Source organism: Podarcis liolepis (genome assembly GCF_965112155.1).
Source record: "Podarcis liolepis genome assembly, chromosome: 17".
Classification (NCBI taxonomy): Eukaryota; Metazoa; Chordata; class Lepidosauria; order Squamata; family Lacertidae; genus Podarcis; species Podarcis liolepis.
In genome coordinates this window covers 7,299,260-7,314,751 of record NC_139571.1, presented here as the reverse complement: position 1 = coordinate 7,314,751, position 15,492 = coordinate 7,299,260, and the positions used below count along the sequence as shown (strand labels likewise).

At 51.8% G+C, this 15,492-nt stretch overlaps 1 protein-coding gene and 1 long non-coding RNA gene across 6 annotated transcripts in view; one reads left to right on the top strand and one right to left on the bottom strand.

Annotated features, from left to right (window-relative positions):
* The window catches only part of LOC310697029, a 277,036-nt gene that overhangs the window by 102,489 nt on the left and 159,055 nt on the right, over positions 1-15,492 (top strand). The gene's annotated exons all lie outside the window — the stretch shown is intronic.
* The window catches only part of MAST1 (microtubule associated serine/threonine kinase 1), a 93,973-nt gene continuing 84,657 nt past the window's right edge, over positions 6,177-15,492 (bottom strand). For 2 of the 5 annotated variants that reach the window (XM_083482902.1, XM_083482900.1), the window contains 6 exons: positions 15,258-15,461; positions 13,637-13,866; positions 12,918-13,040; positions 12,260-12,396; positions 11,989-12,179; positions 6,177-11,277 (listed from right to left, as the gene is read on the bottom strand). In XM_083482902.1, coding sequence (XP_083339028.1) covers positions 10,172-11,277; positions 11,989-12,179; positions 12,260-12,396; positions 12,918-13,040; positions 13,637-13,866; positions 15,258-15,461 — 1,991 coding nt within the window. In that variant the 3' untranslated portion in view covers positions 6,177-10,171. The remainder of the gene's footprint in view (positions 11,278-11,988; positions 12,180-12,259; positions 12,397-12,917; positions 13,041-13,636; positions 13,867-15,257; positions 15,462-15,492) is intronic. The other 3 variants (XM_083482904.1, XM_083482901.1, XM_083482903.1) reach the window with 2 other exon arrangements.

Genomic DNA, 15,492 nt, shown 5'->3' with positions numbered 1-15,492 from the left:
GTTGCTCTCGTCAGCCCCCACCAACCCGGCCAGTGTGGTCAGGCATGGGGGGAGCTGCTAGAGGACCACACGTTCCCTGCCCCTGCCCTCAAGGATGTTTAGGATTACAGGTGTGGATTATTTGAGAGGTTGAGGTGTGTTGAGGGTTGGGTCTGGCCTCTGCTTCAGGCTGCATAAACCTGGCCAGGTGCCTGTCAGTTTCATAGTGTTTGTTTCGTTTTCCTACCAGTGGTACAATAGGAGGAGGAGAACACATTTACCTTTTTTTTTTGTAATGATGAGAAATGAAAGTGTCTGCAGCTGGATACAAAACCCTGCATGTGGAGCGTAGGAAGAGTCTGGTGGGCTCAGACATGGGACCGTCACAAGTCAGCCTCCCCTCTCCCACAATAGCCAATGAAATGCTTTTGGGAAGGTCACACATTGTGCATTAGGGCAGCAGCTTACCTCACTGGGTGCCCTCCAGCAACTGGTCGGAGGTGCACTGCCCCTGAACATGGAAGCTCCACTTAGCTATTATGGTTAATCAAATCAATTATTGCTGTCCCTGCAATATGAGTGTAAGATGTGGGGGACAGCAAAATGTGTCAGGCTGCCTGTAGGACTCAAGAGACTTGACTCCTGCGATGCTAATATGGCTGTTCTAAAAATTTGAGGGTTGGCCTCCACTGAAGGTTTGTTTATAATTTCCACCTTAGCGCAGGCATTCCTATTAGCAGACTAGGAGCAGGTAGGGTCTGAGTAACAATAGCAGTTGTGTTCCCCCACTATGTTGAGCCTGCTACTTTATGCAGACACCCCCATCCGCTGGCTTTTTGCATCTCTTTGAAGCCTGTCCCCGCGCTTCCTCATTCTGCCACATCTCTGGGTCAGGGTAGGATTATCCACGATTAGCAAGGGCAAGAAGAAAGTGCCGTTAAAAGTAGGTCATCGGCTACGCACACACACCCTGCCTGCCCGCCCCTTCTGCTTGCACACACACTGCTTGAGGGTGGCTGGCAGCCAGTGTTGTATACCATGAAAGCAGCCCATCAGAATGCCTGGCCTGTGTTGCCATGGCAGCGGCAGCCTGGGATAAAAAGATAGAGCAGAGAACAGCCTGGGATGAAAAAGATAGAGAACAGAATAGGATAGCCAGGATGGGGGTTGGGGCAGCCCATGTAGTGTTCCGTATGGACAGCTTTGGAGGCGAGCAAGCTCCCGAATTTGTGGCACCAAATTACAAGGACATTGCCATATTTTTGAGGCAAACAGGCAGTGGAGAGACAAAGGCTCAATACTTACAGAGAGGTATTGAGCAGGTGGCCGTTTTCCACTCATGGGGATGAAGCAGGGTGGAAAAGTTACACCCCTCTAGTTTGTGTGTGTCAGGATGCTCTAAAGACAGAGGAGGAGAGCTAGCAAAAAGGAAAAGGAAATATCACAGCATCACCTCCAGCCCCCACCTTGGCAGCCCTATGGGCAAAGGTGGCACAACTCGGAGCTGGAATTCGCGAGTCAAAACAAAGTGACTCCCTAACCCGTTTGTGAATTGGGACTCTGGAATGTCTTAACGGTAACACTGTACATGACACCCGGGTGTTACTTAACTGTGGTGTCAGTCGGCAGCCTCCACCTTCTGCCACAGGCTGCCTTTGAAACATAATCATTGGTTTGGTTTCCACCCAGCTTTCTTGCTTCTCATGCAGTATCCAATTGGTTTGAGGTTGCCTTAAGCACTCTGTGATTGCCATGAAGAAGGCAGCCGGTGAAGCAGTTACGCAAGGAAGGGCTATGGACCAGCTTCATTCCACCTTAATCCTGATCGAGACACTCAGCGCAAGTGTCATGAAAACTCTCCATGGTAATTCAGTTGTATAATACGGGGGGTGGAAAATTTATCAGGTCAAAAGCGACAGCTAAGGGGAGGGACTGTTGCTCAGCGACACACCGTGCCCTTTGTATGCAGAAGGTCTAAGGTTCAATCCCTGGCAGTCTCCAGTGAAACATCCGCGAGTAGGTGATGGGGAAGACTCTGCCTGATAGCCCAGGGGCTTCCCCCATCCTCACACCCTCCAGATATTTTGAACTACCAGCTCTCATCCGCCCCAGTCAATGCAGCCTGGAAGGTACCAGGCTGGGGAACACTGGCTTTGACAACACTGGCCCAAAGCTGGCCCTGCCATTAGGCAGAGTGAGGCAACCAATTTTGAGTCTCATGAATGGGCAGCAAATTACTGCTGTGTTGTTATTGCCAGGGTGGGGGAGAATTATTTGTGGGCATTTCATGCCTCAAATGCCAAAATACGTTGACCAGCCATGGTATTCTGCACCTTGACTTGGGAGTGGGCACAGGATTGGGGGGAGGGGGGAGTATTTGAAACTCTGCTTCAGACAGCAAGATTTCTTGGACCAGCCCTGACTGGACTCTACTAAAGTAGAGGTAAGGACATTTCCTGTGTTCCTGTGAAGATGTAGGGCTGCTAGAAGACACACGGTAATTGGGAATAGATGCTCTGTATGACTAGCATCCAGAAGGACTGTTTCTAATTGTTGGCTTAACTGAAGCAAGTTTAATCTTTGCACCCTTCATTTTTGCATTCTGAGTATTTTATTCCCTTTGTTGAAAACAATCCAGTTCTGGTGAGACCACCTCAGCTCAAATCTTCACAAATGCAGGTTCTCACGCTGCCTTCCTTTTATGCAGCATTTGAATAGAAATCAAGGCCATTACGCCCACAAAGATGGGGCTTTCCCCTCATTGTCCTCCCAGTTTAGGTGGTTCGTGTTTTTTAAATGGTTCGGCCCTTCTGTTTTGGTTGATTGAAGCATCTTGGTAGTTTACAGTGGGTTATTTACTCAAAACATAACCTTTCCACTGTGTAATCCTCAAGGTGGCTTGCAGCAACCCAAATGAATACCCACATAGATAAATAATAATAAATCAAATTCAACAGAACAAAAACAATGGTGGCCTCCCCTGTATCTAAGATGCATTCATTGAAGACAGGTCTGTCTGCAAAATGGAGCCCTCATGGACAAAAAGGGGAGTGTTATTGGTTTTAGGCCTTGTGATCCTCCCACAGGCAATTGGTTGGCAGCTGTCAGCTAGTATGATGCTAGGCTGGATGGAATAAGGACGTTTCTTAGTGTTTGGGATCTGCAGTTAGTAAGGGCAGGCAGGATCCTGGACTGGACTCCTGGAGAAGAAATTACAGAAGCACAGCTTGGCTCAGGTATGGCCAACCCACATCACCATGTCATTCTGTTAGCATGAATAGGCCCTGGAAAGCTAGGGCACTGGGGGAAACTAAACGTGTGATGGACCACTTGCTTTAAAGCCTGGATGTGAAACAAGGTCTCCTTTGCAGTATATGCACCCAAAGTCAGGGTGCTTGAGAGAGGAAGCAAAGACGCATACCATCACTTGCCTATTCAGACATAGTAGAACCTGCTTCTTGAAATCCTGGAAACATTTGAACCCAAAGCCGTTTGTGTAGAATGTGGACCCAGAACACCCTTCTTCTTGGCACTGAGGTTGTGGAGTGCTGGGAACGTGGGAAAAGTTCACAAAAGCTCGTATTACCTAATGTAGTGGCTTATTATTGTTCCTGTGTCTCTTTGCCATTTGGAAACTTGTGTTGGTAAGCTGGGCGATGAGGTGGCAAGCTACCAGGCTCGCCCTGAACCAAGAAACGATGAGTGACCCAGAAACTGCACGGAGCCATTTCCACTGGCTGCTGGGATCCAGGTGACTGCCCAGTCACCTTTCCTCTCAGGAGCCACTGCCTTCCAGGCACTGCTGAGTCACTCTGCAAGGCAAGGAGATGTTGACAACTCAGTCCAGATTGTCATGAGTACTTAGTGGGTGTCTCCAGGAAAGAAGCTGCACCTTCCTCTTAACCAGTGCCCCTGTGGAGATGCTATCATTAAGAATTGCACCACTTGGCTCAGGCATTCTTGTTTTTCCAATTCCAGGGCTAGCAGGCAGAAGGCACCAAAGTTTAGCAGGATTAGAGATCAAAAGCAGAAACTAAGATTGATGAGTGGAGAGGGGGCACAGAGAATGATTAAGATGCCGTGTGAGGTGCAATGGTGCCCAATACCCAGAATTAGGCATAGATGCTTTGTTGGCCTATTATGCTTTTGACTTTGCTCTCTCAAGAGAAAGCTGTGCGTGTCTGATTGTGCTCATTTCACATTATGCGTCCTAGAATAACTGAAACCGTGTGCCATCATCTCTGCCTGCCCAGTTGGTTTCTCTCATCATCTGCAGGCATATATATTAGAAAGTTGGGGAAATCTGCATTGTTAATACCCTGCCTTTGCTAGGCATTCATGTGGGGACTGGAGTACCAAAGCATCGTCATCATCATCATCATCAGCAGCAGCATCATTAAATTTGTATCCCGCCCTTCACCTGAAAATCAGAGGTGGCTCACAACATAAAAAGGTTCCCCTTTTCTTCCTAAGGTAAAGGTAAAGGTATCCCTGACCATTAGGTCCAGTCGTGACCGACTCTGGGGTTGCAGTACTCATCTTGCTTTACTGGCCGAGGGAGCCAGCGTACAGCTTCCGGGTCATGTGGCCAGCATGACTAAGCCGCTTCTGGCGAACCAGAGCAGCGCACGGAAATGCCGTTTACCTTCCCACCGGAGTGGTACCTATTTATCTACTTGCACTTTGACATGCTTTCGAACTGCTAGGTTGGCAGGACCTTTCATCCTACATATTTATAATTTCAACAGCATACTGAAGAGTCTTAGCAGCTCAGTGAGGGAAGGGCTGCGTTGAGAGCTAACATACCTCTGTTGAGAGACAGGCAGTGTGTACAGGGCCAGCCCAAAACATTTCTGTACCTGATGCTGAAATCCCTAGTAACAACCACCTTCCCACTCACTAACATGGGGGCACAGTCCGCTGGGAACTTGTCTTGTACAAGCCCGTTGAAGTGTACGGTGCTTGTCTGATTTCTGTTCATGTTAGTGGGGCTTCCATAAGATAATTTGCTACTGGAAATTGAACCTAATAGAGAGATGTTCTTGATTGGTAACTGAAAAGCACCACATTAGATTGCCTACATGGTTCATCGCAGGACCATCCTTAGGGTGTACGGGAGGGTTGCCCCAGGTGTTGTTGGAGCCCAATTCCCATGGGCCCCAGGCAACCCAGACAAAGGCCAGGGATTTGGGGAGATGCAGTTGAAGAACAATCCCAATCCTTGGTGTAGCGGTTGGGATGACACCTACTTTTCTGTTTTGGAGGTGACAGAAGGAGGTCCCTTGACATGGAACGTTAGCAGAGGACTGAACTCATTGTCTCCTTGTGGTCAACACCGGCTCTTCCTCATGCTTTGCCCAACACAGCAGGAACAGAATCAGATGGAAATCAAGAGGCTGTGTAGGAACAAGTCTAGGAACTGGCAGATGTGCTGATTAACCAAGCGCAGCAGAGTGTTATGGCACCCAGGTCAGGATGGGGAAAAGATCCAACCATTCATTCTAAACCGTCCTAAGAGGGGTGGAGGAAAAGGATCCAGATAATTAGAGAACCCCAAGTGGAGTCAGAGACTGGCCACAAGAGGCCAGCCCTTGAGTCAGAGGCCCGGATTTCCTATTCCAGGCAATTCAGGGTTGCTCAGTGAGTCAACTTGTCAGCTATGCAGAAAGGGCAGCCCTACAGAAGGAAAACTAGCAGTGGGTGGCACCTTTGCCAATGCGCTTGTGGCCCTGCCCTGGTTTCCTCGTCCTGGCACAGGGCTGTGTGAGACGAGCCTCACGTGTACAAGAGGCACCTTGTTTGTAATACTAACCTCCTGGCACAATGCCCTGGCTGTTATGTAAGCACTGGGGTTGCAGGCTGCTGGAGGGAAGCCAGGTCCATGCAGGAGGGAGGAGACCTGAGGGCAGAACAGGGAAAATAAGCTCCAAAGAGCCGAGTGACTCGGGCATCACGTGGGAGGGAGGGAAACCCTGAGCCCTGGGCCCGGCTGGGGCCGCTCGTTCTTTGAACCGAACCCCACACCCTGAACAGTGGATGAGGAAACCACCCCAACCCCAGACCCAGCTCTTCTGCCCCAGTCTCTTCTGGGTCCGGCTTCCTTTCCTTGGAGCTCAGGGAATAAGAAGGTGGGAGCTCTCTGGTCCCCTTCCCTCCGTCCCAAACAGGCAGCAATAAGAGAGAAGCTAAAGGCCAGGTTTGCTGTACAGGTTGGTTTATTAACATGACACAGTGTGCCTGCCTTAATAAGCCTGGAAACAAGTTATAATGGCCCAGAAGACACACACTGCGGGCAGACACTGTGTGGCTGTCAGCTTCTTATCTCCTTGTGAGGGAGGTGGGCTATATGCCTTTATCCACATTACAGATAGATGCCAACATAGCAGGGGGTGCTTCAGTAGTCATTCATGCATGTCAGAGCTTGGAGGGCGCAACAGCCATCAGCACACCCTCCCTGCAAGGTGGACAGACTGGCAGGAGCTCCTACTTCCCTGGAGTTCTGCTCTCCGAGTGCCTTCCTTCGTTGTGGGTCCAGCAGCTCTGGACTGGTGAAGAAAATTACTCATCCAGATAAAGCATTTCCCCACTCGCTTTCCTCCCAGTCTAGGACTTATCCCTTTCCCCACAGCTGTAGGTTCCTCAGCACATGCATTGTATCTTGCAGACTCACCTGGAGCAATCGCTATGACTAGCACTAGGTCTCATATGGTTTGGGGGACATAGAATGCATATTGGCCAGGCTCACACAGCTTGTGACCCACCAGGTCAAACACAGTCCACTTGCCACGTATTCTGGCTTCCCACATGCTTCCCAATCCCGTTTATTTGTTGCCCCAGGCAAGGAAGATTGATCAAGCCCAACAGGCTAAATTTGGTTTGGTCAGACAACAGAAATACTACATGGGTTGTAAAGTCTCAACAGAAGTGAGCCCGGCTTTCCCCTAAAACCCCACTTCATTGCTATTATTATTTCCAGTGGAATATCTGATGCCCAGGGATCCAGCTCTCTTCAGGAAAACAAGTGATTTTTTTCACCATCAGGATAGCTGAGGAAAGATGAGTTAATGGCTGCTGCAGGGTAACAAGAGGGAAATTTGAGAGGGAGGGCAAAAGTAAAAAAAGATTTCTGCCATCAGCTCGCATTGCATAGAGGGTATCTCTCACTTCAGAGGTAACTGGACTGGGAGAGCGCCAGTGAGTGAGGAAGGCGGCTGGAGACAGACTGGGAGCTGAACCAGGCGGAAGAATGGTCAATAATACATATGGAAGAACCCTAGTGATTAGGGTTTGATGTTGCCATTTGCAGCAGGGCTGCCAACTCTCTGACCATGACCCAAAGTTGCAGGGTTTTTGCTTCCTTCTTAAGATTTACAGGCCAAAGAATAAAACCTCAGAGTGAGGGGGCAGATGCAAAGAGGGAAGAGAAGGCTATTTTTCTCATATGGTGCATCCAGGACCTAACCACTTAGTGTTGGTAAACGGTAAATGGTAAAAGGCAAAGGACCCCTGGATGGTTAAGTCCAGTCAAAGGATGACTATGGGGTTGTGGCGCTCATCTCGCTTCAGGCCGAGGGAGCCAGTGTTTGTCCACAGCCAGCATGACTAAACCACTTCTGGCGCAATGGAACACCATGAAGCCAGAGCGCACAGAAACGCCATTTACCTTCCTGCCACAGTGGTACCTATTTATCTACTTGAACTGGTGTGCTTTCAAACTGCTAGGTTGGGAGTTCACCTCGTCATGGGGATTTGAACTGGCGACCTTCTGATTGGCGAGTCCAAGAGGCTCAGTGGTTTAGACCACAGCACCACCACGTCCCTTACTGTTGATTTAACTTACCACTAAATAACCTTGGGCACTGTAGGTTTAATGAGAGTTTAGGATTTTCAGTCAGGAAACTGCTGTCACATTTACAAGGCTACAATCTCCAAGGTTTAAGTGGATGCACCTGCCATTTCTCCACTGGGCTCCATCCTCCTCCTCCTATGTTCTTAAGAACAAGGTAAGGCTTGTGAAGCGGACTGAGCACTGGAAGGAGTTTAAAGCCATGAGTGGGTGGTGAGAAGTTCGGTTGAGAATTTTTGCCCATTTCCTCTGAAATCAGATTTCACCCCTGACCCACCAGGCACCACTAGGCCCCGCCCCTGCCCTGGCAGGCTCCACCCCCTCTTATGCCAAGCTGTACCCTGTATTTCAGGGTCTGAGCCTTTGGAGGCCTGGCGGCATTGTGCCTCTGGGCAGAAGCTGCAGACATGCTCTGAGGCTACAGTTCTACAGCGAAACAAGACACTGCCAACTTACAGAACCATCATGCAGGATGACTTCATTGCCCACAAACACAGATGACACAACAGCTGCATGATGGGGCAGCATGGTTGGCTGCAGGCATTTTGCCCAATTCGTGGCTGCAGGAAAATGTCTTCCCGACCAACTTCAACCAAATTGGCAGCTGCAGGAGCTGCTGACACAACTGCGATGTGCAACAACGGCAGTGCCCATCCTCCTCCTCCAGCACCATTATTGCCTTCCTAGTGCACATGCCAAATGGTTCCACCCTCCTGGTGCCAGCTCTTGCCACTGACATGCAACAGCCCAGTGGGCCAAGGACTGCTGTGGTAGTTCTACATTAAGGGGCATGCATTGGAGATGCCATTTTGTACAGCAGGTCAGAGGTTATGCTATGTGAGCACCCATTGGGCACCTCATGTAAGAATAGGGGCAGAAAGGTATTAATAATATTGTGGAAAACTGTTTCCTCCCTTCTCCAAAATGGACTCAACACGCATTTCCAGGTTGGGATCCACCATGAGCTCAGACTGCACTATAACATGCCTCTTCACCAACCAACCAACCACCTTTAATGGTTTTCAGTTGTCTCCAAAATCACTGTCTGAGAAACCACTTGTTTTGATGGGCTCATTAAGCCAAGTTTGAAAAGACGTGGGCTCTCAGTTACTCTTTCTCTCAAGAATCACTAGTCTGTTTGGCTTTGCCTTTGCAAGATATTGTCGTTCCTAAGGTGGAAAATCCAAATGGCTCACCTCTTCCACTACTTAAGTCAAGAAGTGAGTTCACCAGCATAAGCCCCATTTAAACAGGGCTGGTACAGGGATATTTGCCAATCAGTCGTGACCCCTAGGCCAGATATTCTGATCTCCCACTTTTCATAGTGCGTCAAATTTGCCACCTGAGGGGACCTTTATAGTTCAAGCACCTCTGCTTTTTCTAGAGGTGGGGCCAATCTGCCTTTTTCTCTATCCAGGCACATTCAAATCCAAACTTTTGTTTAGTTTCAAACAGGCGTACAATACTAAGAACTGACCGATGTGCAATTTGCTTTGTCAGGGAGTTCAATTTGATGTTTAAAGTGCTCACTTTGGCGAGATGATTTAGCTAAGTATTAGAACTGCAAAACAATAAATTCAGGGTTTCTGCATCTCCCTGCCTCACCTGAGGGAGTCAGGAAAGATGAACTTGCTTTGGACATGTGCTACGGGCAAATTGAAAGTGGGGGTGGGGACTTTGGCTGTTGAGGGAGGGGAGCTCACTTGCTGACTGCTGCCGTGGTGCCAGCCTGAACCAGCACCTCTCAATCAATCAATGACGAACTCGCATGACGTTGGACACCCCCTCTGCATGCAAGGACCCAGACGCAACAAGAATTATGATTGGGTTTCTGCACTTTGTGGGTTTGTAAAATCTTCTGCGTCCCAACTTACTTGGTCTGCGCATGTTCTGATGCCTTTTCCTTGCACATCCATTCATTCCCCCTGTTATCCTACAGACTTCAAGGAGTAGCTTGAAACACAGGGCCTTGGGAGTAGCTTTGGGGAAAGGAGTGATCACAGTATTAACCTTTTCATGTATAGAGTAGTCTTGCTCATATATATATATATATGTATATTTATATAAATAATATAATATAATATATATAGAGAGAGTTATGTATAGGTACTTTACAAGGCCTAAGACCAGGCATGCCATTTGCAGGAGGGTGGCCGGGGGGCAGGGGAAGGCTTCATTGCCTCTGCCCTTCGTATTTACAGGGAACTTACAGGTCAGCCCCCTCCAGCTTCGATGTGGGTGCCCTAACCAGCCCCACTGCTGCCACGGCTGCAAGGCAAAGATGAAGGAGGTGTCCTAAGGAGCGTGGTCTGGGGGTCAGTACAGTGAGAAAGGCAGTCCTCTGGGTCAGCGTGCTGCCCCCTTTTTCTCCAGTGCGGGCGGTGAAGGCCGTGGGGTGTCTCCAGCACACTTGTTCCCGGATCCCAGAGCAGACCCCTCTTCCTTCCCCCGCTTCCCCTTTGCCTCTGCTGAGCTCCGCTTCAGCCCGTTCTTGGTCCCCTCTGGGCAGAGGCAACTGGGGGTCTTGGCGCAGGTCCCCAGGGTGGTGTGCTCCTCCACGACCTCCAAGATCCACTTCTCCTTGGGTGAGCCAGCCTTGTCCTGGCCATGCTCCGGGGCAGCTTTCCCAGGAGGGCCAGGCTCTTGGCTCTCCTTGGGTTCCAACACAATGGGGACAGGCCCCCGCGGGGCGACTTCCACCTCCACGCTTCCTTTCCTGCCTTGCTCGTGCTCTTGCACGGGGCTCAGGGCTTTGGCCAGGGCACGGTTGGCTCCTGCAAACGCCTCTTCGGTCTGCACGGCTTGGCTTCTCCTGCAGTCCCCCAGCAGAGCTTCCGGGAGCCTGGCCTTGATGCTGGCTTCCAGGGCACTGGCCTCTCCATCTCCTGCCCCAAAGCTAAGTGGGGATTCCTGGCGGCCCAGGCGCCGGGTGGCAAGCGGCTTTGGAGCCCCTGATTCGCTGGGGCTCTCCCCGTCGGACTCCGCCAGGCTGTGGAGGCCAGGCTCCCCATAGAAGTCCTTGCGGTATTCAGAGTGAACCACCTCCAGGCTGTGTTTCCTCACCACCACTTTCTTCTCGGAGCTGAGCGGGGAGCCCAGCTTCTCCGCCGACTGCACCCGCTTCAGTAGAGGCGAGCGAGGGGGCTCTGCGCTCTTGGGGCGCGGCCTCACCACGGGTGGCGAGGAGTGGAGCTTGGCCGGGAAGCTCTGCGTGGTGTTGGAGCTGCCCACCGTGTGGCCGGGTAGCGGGGGCGGCGAGGACTGCGTGGGCGAAGGCGTGTGAGCCAGGGGCGAGAGAGGGATGTTGCCGGCCGACTTGCAGCGTGCGGAGCGGTACTGGCGGTGCAGCTTGGGAGACAGGCCGTGCAGGGTGCTGGGCCGCATGTGGTGGGACGAGGAAGCTGGTGAGTTGGGGGTGCTGGAGGCTGGGGAGCTGCTCTGTGAAGAGGCACCTGTGGGGGGGGGCAAAGGGGAAGGGGGCAGGCTGAGAGGCAGGAGACCAGCAGCCCTTGCTGGGCACCAGGTACGCTCCAAGCCAATCTCAACTCCCTCCAGGTGAGAGACAGCAAGAGCTCACAACATACAATTCTGCCCCCCCCCCCACTGCCACCCCATTAAGAACATCTTTGGGGGAGGAATGGATTTGTAAACTAAATGAATATTTAATCTTGGCAAAATTAACTGCTATAATAAGAAATCAGTCAAATCAAAAATTAAAAAAGGAGTGGAAATGTTTTGATGAATATATGGCAAAATATTGCTCAAAAAAAGATACGCTAACATGCCTAGATTAAAATGTGAAGTACTGGATGGAAGAAAAATTAGTAAGGAAAGATAAGATGAGTTGAGAATAATGTAGAATGCAAAGATTATTGTAAATTGTATAATGTGGAGGAAATCGAGTGGGGGCGGAGGGAAGTGGGAGGAAGGAGAAAAGAATAATATGATGGATTGAGGAAATAGAAATGCAAATGTATGGGGGAATGGGGAGGAAATGGTGTTGGCTTTGGTACATCTGTATTGTAATGTAATATGTGAAAACCAACAAAACAAAACACAAAACAAAACAAAACAAAAAGAACATCTTTGGGAGCAAATGTCCCCCACCTCCCTAACCCTCTCCCCACCCGCCCGCTGCAGCCCAGCCCCCTTGGGCTTCCTACCTAGGTAGGCAGAGTCAGGGGTGGAGCGCAGGCTCTGGGTGGGCGAGCGAGCGCCCAGGCCGTGGGTGGGAGAGCCCGGCAAACTGTCGCTGGAGGACAGCGAGCGGTTCAGCGATGAGAGGCTCCGGCTGGTGTGCAGCAGGTTGGACTGCTTGGTGATCTTGCGGAAGAGGGAGCTACGCTTCTTGCTGCTACGGAAGGAAGGGGAGCCGTTAGCTAAGAGGGGAGCCAGCCCCTTCCTCTCCACCCGCCCCCGGTTATTGCACCTCACCTGTCCTGCCCTTCCTTGCTGGTGCTCCTCTTGTTCCTCCGAGCCATCTTGGATTTGTAGCTGCTCTTGCGAGCTGGCCCAATCCGGATGGAGGTGTTCTCAAAGGGCGTGGTGGTCACCATCACTTTGTTCCCGCTCTGTGGCGAAAGAGAGGGGAGAGAGCTGGCTGTTGGCACAGCAAGCAGACGCAGCACTTTGCCCAGGTGCCCTCAGCTGCTCTGTGGTTACCTCTGAGCTCCACTACTTCCGTGTGCACCAGCCCATGCACTGGTTCCCCGTACAGCTTCCGGGTCATGTGGCCAGCATGACTAAGCTGCTTCTGGTGAACCAGAGCAGTGCACGGAAATGCCGTTTACCTTCCTGCCAGAGCGGTACCTATTTATCTACTTGCACTTTGATGTGCTTTCGAACTACTAGGTTGGCAGGAGCAGGGACCGAGCAACGGGAGCTCACCCCGTCACGAGGATTCGAACTGCCGACCTTCTGATCGGCAAGTCCTAGGCTCTGTGGTTTAACCCACAGCTCCACCAGGGTCCCAAATGTTAATCTGGGCGAGCGCAGGATGGTGACGGCGGGCGAGTAGTCGCGGGACGGTGAGGAATCGCGGGATGACGGGTTGGAGGAGAGTGACCGGGGGGACATGGGGCTCTGTGCTTACCTTCAGGATGAGCTCCACCACTTCCGTGTGCACCAGCCCGTGCACTGGCTCCCCGTTGACGTGGGTGATCAGGTCTCCGGCACACAGGCCTGCCTCATGAGCTGGACCACCTTCTTCCACGTGCTGCCAGGGGAGAAGACGAGAGAGATGCTCTCATGGCTCTGCTGTCCCCTTCTGCCCACAGCACACCCGGCTTTGGCCTTGCAAGGGCCGTTGCCTAAAGCGTTTGCCCCTTTGGGCTCTCTTAGCGTGAGGTAGACAAGGCAGGTAAGGGGCTCTTCCTTCCCCTTGGTGCAGTGTTAATCTTAAAGGTAAAAGGTAAAGGGACCCCTGACCATTAGGTCCAGTTGCGGACGACTCTGGGGTTGTGGTGCTCATCTCGCTTTATTGGCCGAGGGAGCCAGTGTACAGCTTCCGGGTCATGTGGGCAGCATGTCTAAGCTGCTTCTGGCGAACCAGAGCAGTGCATGGAAACACTGTTTACCTTCCGCCGGAGCGGTACCTATTTATCTACTTGCACTTTGAAGTGCTTTCGAACTGCTAGGTTGGCAGGAGCAGGGACTGAGCAACGGGAGCTCACCCTGTCATGAGGATTCGAACTCCCAACCTTCTGATCGGCAAGTCCTAGGCTCTGTGGTTTAACCCACAGCGCCACCCGCGTCCCAAGTGTTAATCTTACGCCTGCCCAAAGTGCCCTCCGGATTGGCATGCATGCTTACCCAGACAATGTGGTGCACGCTGTAGACATCGCTGTCCCCCATGTAAACCCGGATGGCACGAAGTGTGAAGCCGTACTTCTTCCCCGAGCGCTGGATCGTGATGGGCGAGCGCAGGATGGTGACGGCGGGCGAGTAGTCGCGGGACGGTGAGGAATCGCGGGATGACGGGTTGGAGGAGAGTGACCGGGGGGACATGGGGCTGGCCAAAGGTGAGCTGCTGTGCTGTTCCACTGCGAGGAGGGAGAGGGAGAGAAAAACTAAAGGGGAAGCAAGAAGCCCCCCGCCATTCCATGGGGCAAGAACACAAGAGCACCTCTTGCCTCCCAGAACAGGAGCCCTGGCCCCCTGCCTCCCCTGCTCTAGGTCCTGCAAACTTGTACTTTCTGGTCTCTGCACACAGCCTAAGGCCAGCCGCCTGTTCCTTCCAGTCGTTTCCCAAGACCTGTTGGCAGCGAGGGAAAAGTACAGAAGCTGCAACACTTCCAAGGGCAGTTTTGAGCTTGGGAAATGGTACGTCGGGGTAGGTGGGTGTCGAGCAGGCTAGGGCAAAGTGCTCCCGCAGGTCCCAAAGGCAAATAAAGCCTGGTGTGTGCCCTACTAGCAGGAAAGGGAAAATAAGTGGTGCCTTTCCCTATTCTCTGTGGCCCTCCAGGTGCTGTTGGGCTACCACTTCCCATCATCCCTTACCACTGGCCATGCTGGCCAGGATTGGTGGGAGTTGGAACCCAACAGCATCAGAAAGGGCTCCCCACCCCCAGTTTAAGCATACAGCTATAGACCCCGGCCACAGACAAAGGCCTGCATGGTGTAATTTCAAGCTGCAGAAGGCTGCGGGCTTTTGGCACAACGTCCAGCTTCCCAAGAACCTCCCTTTGCATTTGAATTAAAAGCAAGTTTCCAGCCCTCATGGTGCAATTGACAGTGTGTGGGCAATGCTTGCTTAAATCTTAAGAGGCGTAACTGAATAAGATTCCCAGCATTCAGGGGGTCCTCAGTGCCTTGAAAGCTACTTTCTGTCTCTCCATAAACGACAGAAGCAGAACAAACTATGCAAAACTGTAGAAGCTGCAAAATCCAAACCAACAGAGGAAGTTATACATGCAAATATGCTTCATTTGCATAAGTTTGTGCATGGCCCAGAGTTCCATTTTTCTTATGGAAGACCTTTTTTTTTTATTGGCACAAAACAGCTCAGCAACTATGTTAGAAGTGCCGAAAGGGTGGGTACAGCATGCAGGGTTGATAAGTGAGAGGTTGGGGGCTGTGAGCTGATGAAGGCTGCAGTGAGTGGGGAGTGTTCATTCCTACTGGAACAGCCACAGATGGGTCCTGTCTTCAGGGACTGGACGGTCTTGATCAGGATGCGGCCCGCCGGGACAGGCCGGCCCGATGGAAGGGGAGCGGTTCTGTGCAAGGGCGGGTGGATACAGCATGAAAGACAGGCCAAGATGCTGTCAAGCAGGATGGACGGTTTGTAGTGAGAAGCCCAGTGCCCCTGGGGGCAGGGGGTGGGCTGAGAGCAGGGGGTGGGGTGCCAGGCTCAAAGTGGGATGGCGTTCCTATGGGGTTAGTGCTGTGCCTGCTGGTTATGTGCAGGGGGGCGAGAGGAGGAGGCCCGTACCTGTGGGGATAATGACGGACAGCGCAGTAGCTGAGGCAGATTTGATGACCTTGCCCCCTGTGCGGGAGCTGCGCTTCTCGGCCGTGGCGTCCCCTGAGAGCTGTTGGTGGCGGGCCCGGCGCAGCACCAAGTCATTGGTGGCTTTGGGGGCTGAAGGGTCCAGCTCCTTTGGGGGCTGTAGCTCACCCGCTTTTGATTTATTGCCTATTGGGGAGGGGAGAGAGAGGGATGATGA